The sequence below is a fragment of the Micropterus dolomieu genome, linkage group LG05, assembly GCF_021292245.1.
Source record: "Micropterus dolomieu isolate WLL.071019.BEF.003 ecotype Adirondacks linkage group LG05, ASM2129224v1, whole genome shotgun sequence".
Classification (NCBI taxonomy): Eukaryota; Metazoa; Chordata; class Actinopteri; order Centrarchiformes; family Centrarchidae; genus Micropterus; species Micropterus dolomieu.
This window is the reverse complement of record NC_060154.1, coordinates 4535876-4543142: the sequence shown is the minus strand read 5'-3', so window position 1 is coordinate 4543142 and position 7267 is coordinate 4535876. Positions and strand designations below refer to the sequence as shown.

Here is a 7267-nt window from a genome sequence, read left to right as displayed (position 1 = left end):
ATGCCTGCTCTCATTGGCTGGATGTAGATGTCGAGCCGGACTTTTCCAGATATTTTGCATGCTAGATATCGGCACACGTCGGCGATGTGTCAGAAATGTGTCGGGGGAGCCATTTTGACGCGTCATGGAGTAGTTCACACATGCGACTGCCAATCAACCGCTGATTTACTCCAGACCACAGCCTGACGGTCGCCGAGCTCGCTGAGTGGCAAATCGGGCTAAAAATCGTGTAGTGTGGACTAGGCTTAAGACTTACGATCACATATTGGCACGTGATTGGTCCATTTGTTCAGCAAACAAGTCCTGGTGTCGTCCTTACTCACCATTTGATACCTGCAATGAACAGTATATAACAGTATTTTCCACCTGATTACTAGTCAGAGAAATTACTATGGAAAGAAAAACAATGTGCCAGGTACAACTAAGGAAGGCTTTATAACACACTATGATTGGTTTATTAATCAAATTTGTCACTAGAACCTGTGAAACCTATGTAACTGGTTCACCAGGTGGTTGACATTGTATTACAATAACATGTCATTTAACATAGCTGTAATTATATGTCTCCACAAAACTTGAAATAAACACCCCAAAATGTCCTTATATGTGCATATAAAATGCTTACAAAGGTTGAGTTACCATTACTTCCAGTTTCTATGAATCATTCTAGATCCACATACCCTTCATTGCAGAAGTATTTGATGGTTGATCCAAAAACAAAGTCTTCACCGTTGATAATTTGATAATAGCCATTGGGAGTGTCATCAGGAAGTTCACATGGCTTCACTTAAAAGAAGAGAAAAAGCATCATCAACCAAACAACCAAATGAAAGTTTTTTTCTTTTTCTTTACCTGATTTTAAACATTGGTCTTTATTCTTTAAGGCTTTATTGTTGTATTTTAGTTGAAAGCACTTGTAAACTGCAGTGATGTAATTTTCATCCAAGTTTGTTCTTTTATTGTGCAGCAGACATGTTATTGGTTTGTTGCTTTGAAGAGGTTGTTCTCCAGTTACTAGAAATTGTTGTCAGCAACATAATGCAGAACTCTCTCAGTAATATATTCTGATTAATTGGTTACTTTTGGGTAATTTTCTTGATATGGAACAGATTTATTCAGATATATTCAAATAATACTTGCACATTGTAATTATTGTCTCTAAGTGTGGATTCTCCTGAATGAAAACCTAAAATAGATCTTTTGAAAATATAATAAATAAAAGGAATAACATTTGTGGTAACCTGATTACTGCAGTCACACAAGTTGCAACGAAATAAGGAGCAGAACAGAAAGCGATTTAACTCACAGTAGCACCTTCCCTGGTGGACTGCCATCCAGCCTGTATTTGTACAGACATATCTGATGGTTGGCCCTGATACATAACCAGTTTCACAAGTAAAATGTATCACATTTCCTTGTTGGTACTCAGCCTTTTTGGTCTCTCCTGACACTTGGGCATGAGGAACATCTGGGAGCTTTGAACATACTAACAAACAGCAACATGGGAAAAAAAGAAGAGAAATTGGACATGTCTTTTCAACAGTTGTGTGTTAATCACAAAACATGTGAATCGGAAGATCTTTAGCTATGTGTGTGCGCAGGAATATAATTTTGAGACCATACTTTACATACTTAAGCCAAACAACCGACGCATATAGGTGTATCTCAAAAATTTAAATATTGAGGAAAAGTTCATTTTCTTCAGTAATTTAATTAAAAAAGCAAAACTTTCATATATTCTAGATTTATTAACCATAAAGTGAAATATTTAAAAACTTTGTAGTTTTTATATTGATAATTACTGCTTACAGGATGGAAATCAAAACTCTAGTATCTCAAAGTCAATTTTAGATGAAAGAATCTATAATACAGAAATGTCGACCTGAGAAGAGCTCTAATCAGCAAATTAACTCAAAGCACCTGCAAAGGTTTCCTGAGCCTTTAATCTCTGAGTCTGGTTCTCACCATGAACTTTTATTAAAATTTTCTGAGATGCATTTGTATGCTCATCCTACTGTAATAAGGCAACAACACAAATCAAAACACAACAATTAACATGGATGTCTTTGAATGTCTCTTCTCTTTGCAACCCCTCTTCCTTTAACCTGACAACAGTGTGAACTTTTGGAAAGCAAGTATTTAAAAAATATAAGTCTGTCTTACCATTCTGTGATACAGAAACTTTCACATTCCCCCACAGTTGGATAAACAAAAAGATTAAAGACAATCGCATTTCGATAAGCAGCTGTGCAGTGAGAAACAACAGTCTTACTGACGCTAACTCCTTTGACAAACTCTGCTTTCTGTGGAATCCCTGTGTGTTTTTCCCTAAGCGCAGTCCTCAGGGAGTACGAAGGGTCACAGTGTGGACTGCCCTGTGGGATTGCACAAGGCTTTATGAACACAACATGACACATGTGAACACACAAAGCACACACTGTTCACATTAACAATACTGAGAGCTCCAGAAAAGTTCCAGTACAGATTCTTTTGTACAATAATAATACATTTATAGGCTTTTAATGTATTTCTTTGTATTACATCAAAAAAAAAATTATATTTTGAGTCTGCTTTGCATGACGTTACTTGACATAACTCAATTTGGGACAAATGTCAGAGAAAATTTATAGTAAATCATATTAAATTTGATGTTACTGTATGGCCCAGGAAAGCTTTAGTAAAAATATCACATAAAACGAATGATGAAAACAAAATTGTGTCTAATGCACAACAGCTTAAATGCAACAGATACAGAATAGTTTATGTCTAATACTGACTTTTCATAAAAATATAGAATTTAAAGCTCAAATTCTGTATAATATTTGACCGCCAACAAACTGGGCAAGCTGGTGAAGAAAGCCAGCTTGGTTGTGGGTATGGAACTGGACAGTGTAAATGCAGTGATTGAGATGAGGTTGAGAGGGAAGCTGAACGCCATCTTGGACAACCTGTCTCATCCTTGCTTGGGAAGCTCATTTGTGCCATCTGCCATCAGACTCCACAACGCTACAGCACCAGTATCTCCACTGTTTTTTTTACTTTATTTGTATGTGCATGATACTCCTGTTTATATTGTAAATTTTTGATTCATATTGTATATTTGATTGTCACAGTGTGTTTACATTTCTTATATTTACTGATTTTACTTTTATCATAATTTTTTCTTTCTTGTTGAATTCCCCTTTACTGGTGTGCTAATTTGAATTTCCCCTATGGGGGATTAATAAAGGAACATCTTGTCTTATCTTAAGTTTGGCAGTGTATGCTGATGATTAAATAGTTTCTGTCCAGTTTGATTACCAAATTCAATATAGCTTGAAAAGTATTGATACTACAGTGCAAAGTCCATTGTAAACAAAGCAACTAGATGAAATGGTACTGAGCGAGCAAAACTGTTTATAATGAGTCATACATAATAGTACAATATTATTTTAAAGATAAATAGACCATGTACCTTAAAAAGTAGGTTACATATAATGAAAAACAATGTACATTAAAAATTACTCATCAAAAAGTTGGTTTAAACGAAGGTCCAATCTCTGACCAGGCAGAGAGCCAATCATAGTTTAAGATAATGGGGTGGCACCTGGAGCGGCTAATCAGATTTTAGGGGTGTCCATCCCAGGACACTTCCTGGCAACACTCCTGATTATTTTGACCTACATTCATTCTAAGGTCCTACAGCACATGCCAAACCCCTATTCTTACCTAACTTACCCTGACGTGATTCTAATTTTAACCAGAAACCAAGTATTAACTTTAAAAACCTTGAAATACATGGTTTACTTTGTCCACAAAATAGATATCACTGTGTTAACAATTAACAGGAGGCTTATTAAATATTTTGTCCTACAAACGTTATTGTTGTGTAGATTAGCTAGTTGAGCCTAGTTTATGAAATCAAATTAACCACAACACTACAGTTTCAAGTACCAAAGTTGAACTGAAGCCTCTAAATATAGAAAAATCTGCCTGACATTTGGAAGTTAGCTGAGTCATGGTCTTGTTCTAAATCTTTGGTTAAAACACATTTTTGGACATGATTTAAAAAATTCCATGTTAAATAAATTATGTGTTAATTGTAGTGGGACCAACCAGCCTCTCACCTCAAAAGGGAGGTGAGGTCAGATAATGCCAAAAGGGGGGAGGGGGAGTTTTCCTCCCCTGGAGTTGGCCTTTTGACACACAAAAACCAGAGACATCGCCTGGTGTTTGGTACGGATCGGCAGAGACTCAATCAGACAATGCATCGCTTAAGGATTGTGTATTCAAAGAGCCTTAGTGAACCCCTCTAGCTGTAAAGGTGTCACTAGAGACATTTAGCAGGACAGCAAAAGGGGCTGTCCGACCTCTCTCTCTCCACAGGTCACCTCCGGACATCAAAAGTACCACCCGTCCAACCTCAACCTGACTCCTTTTCCCACGGCTGAGCCATAAAACACCACTCCCTTCTCTCTTTAGCCAATGTGCAAATGTGATAAGCAAGGAATGCAAAAGGGGGGACACTAACAAACCCTGTTTTTCTTGAACCAACAAATGTTTCATTATAAACTGTGTTTGTTCTGTTTTAATAATAATCCTTGCAAAGTTAGTAGTGGAATTTGCCTCTTAGTTTAGTAGTAATGACCCTGTTGTTATCCTGTGATGTTTGAAAACTAGAGAACCATAAGAAAGTAATCTTGAAGAGTTCCCTAATTTCCTCTTTTTGTTTTGTCTTAATTCCTCCCTGTTATTCCCTAGTAATCACTGTCTGTTTAGTATTAACTAATGCTTTAGTTAAACGTTTCATATACAATTTCCTACTAAAACATTCATCCACACGCCGGTATGTATAACCAGCTTCCCAGTTAAAGTGGTAAATCTCACAGTTGAATGTCTACTGTAACAATCGTAATGTTAATGATTATAATAACATATACAATAATAATAATAGGACTAGTAGCAATAGTTGTTGCAGCAGAGGGTGTCGAGCAGGAACACAGGGGCAGCAGGTGACCCGCAGCCACAGATCCAGACTCCACAGCTCCAGAGCCAGAAATACCTGCAGGAAGTGATAGGAGGAGAGAGGAGAGGGACGAGAAAGCACAAGACTACCGGAAAGGGGAGAAGTTGTGTTAGTAACATGTAATAATGGGATGAGGTTGCATACAGAGAGAGAGGAAGTAGAGGAGAGAGGAGCTCAGTGCATCATAGGAAATCCCCCGGCAGTCTAGGCCTATAGGAGCATAACTAAGGGATGGTTCAGGACTAACCTGAGCCAGCCCTAACTCTACTTTTGGAGACTCTAGGAACAACAAGTAACCCTGCATTCTGGGAGCGTAGTGCTCTGGTGGGGTAGTAAGGTACTATGAGCTCTTTAAGATAAGATGGTGCCTGACCATTAAGAGCTTTGTAGGTAAGAACAATGATTTTAAATTCTATTCTGGATTTTACTGGAAGCCAATGCAAAGAAGCTAAAACAGGAGAAATGTGATCTGTTTTCCTGGTTCCTGTCAGAACACGTGCTGCAGCATTCTGGATCAGCTGAAGAGTCTTAATGGACTTTTTCGAGCAGCCTGATAATAAGGAATTGCAGTAATCCAGCCTAGAAGTAACAAATGCATGGACTATTTTTTCTGCATCATTTTTAGACCGGATGTTCCTGATTTTCGCAATATTACGTAGTTGAAAAAAGGCGGTCCTTGAAATTTGCTTAATGTGAGACTTAAACGACATGTCCTGATAAATAGGACTTAATCCAGCTTAGAGCGGTTCCTTTAATGCCAATGGAATGTTCCAGTCTCTGCAATAGGATCTGATGGTCAATGGTATCAAATGCAGCACTAAGATCTAATAAAACCAGTACAGAGACAAGTCCTTTGTCTGATGCAATAAGGAGGTCGTTAGGCAAAACAGTCTAAACATATATCTGGTTCTACAGCTGTTTGTAAGGTTCCTGAGTTTAGAGATAAATCGGTGCCAGTTGAGGGCAGGTCTTGGTGAATTTTGTTTCTAATAGTTAGAATTTTATCATTAAAGAAGCTCATGAAGTCGTAACTACTGAGAGCTATGGGAATACATGGCTCAATAGAGCTGTGACTGGGATTGTTCCTATTTTCCTCTATTAATGACGAGTAGTACGCTGCTCTGGCATTACGGAGGGCCTTCCTATAAATTTTAAGACTATCTTGCCAAATTAAACGAGAATTTTCCAGTTTGGTGGAACGCCAATTCCCCTCAAGTTTCCGCAATATTTGCTTTAATTTTGTGAGTTTCAGTATTATACCATGGAGCTAACCGTCTTTGTTTTATTATTTTCTTTTTTAGAGGGGCTACAGAGTCGAGTGTCATTTGCAGCGAGCCTGCAGCACTGTCAACGAGATGATCGATTTGGGAGGGACTGAAATTAGCATAGGAGTCCTCTGTTTCTTTGTGACTTGATAATGAATAAAGAGGGATTCTGTGGGAACACCACTAAATGTTCAATTTCAATACCGTATACCAAAACAAGGTCGAGGGTGTGGTTAAAACAGTGAGTCGGTTCATGAACACTCTGAGAGAAGCCAATGGAATCTAACAGAGAGATAAACGCAGTCATTCTCAACGTCCACATGAATATTAAAATCCCCTACAATAATTACTTTGTCCGTTTTAATGACTAAAGTTGACAAAAAATCTGCAAATTCAGATAAGAATTCAGAGTACGGACCAGGTGCTCGGGACACTATAACAAATAGAATTGGTTGCAGTGATTTCCAACTTGGGTGCGAAAGACTAAGAACAAGGCTTTCAAATGAGTAATAATTTAGTTTAGGTTTAGAGCTGATTAATAGGCTAGAGTCGAAGATAGCTGCAACTCCACCTCCTCGGCCTGTGCCTCGAGGAATGTGAGTATTAATATGACTGGGAGGGGTGGATTCATTTAGGCTAACATATTCTCCATCACCCAGCCAGGTTTCAGTAAGACCAAATAAATCAATATCATAATCTGATATTAGTTCATTTACTAGTACACCTTTAGAAGAGAGAGATCTGATGTTTAAGAGTCCACATTTAATTTTCCTATTAGTTTGCACTATTGCTCTTGTGGTTTTAATTTTTATGAGGTTTTTATGTACAGCTCCTCTTCTGTTTACCTTTGATTTAAATAATTTCGATGGTCGGGGGACAGACACCATCACTATAGGATTTTCACTAAGTAACTCCTGAAATGGAGGAGCAGAGAAGTGTGTTAGACTGCGACTCTGCGTAGGGTTTTGGGTGGGTAACTGCTGAAAAAGAAGGGCAG

The 7267-nt window shown here is 38.0% G+C and overlaps 1 protein-coding gene across 1 annotated transcript; it reads right to left on the bottom strand.

Annotated features, from left to right (window-relative positions):
• Positions 1–21: 21 nt before the first annotated feature.
• Positions 22–2392, bottom strand: LOC123970965 (complement factor H-like). The gene is made up of 4 exons (XM_046049410.1): positions 2164–2392; positions 1307–1486; positions 681–786; positions 22–333 (listed from the first exon to the last, which is right to left on the bottom strand). Exons 1-4 carry the CDS (start codon positions 2231–2233, stop codon positions 246–248), a joined length of 444 nt encoding a protein of 147 aa, XP_045905366.1. The 5' UTR covers positions 2234–2392; the 3' UTR covers positions 22–245.
• Between the last annotated feature and the right edge of the window lie 4875 nt (positions 2393–7267).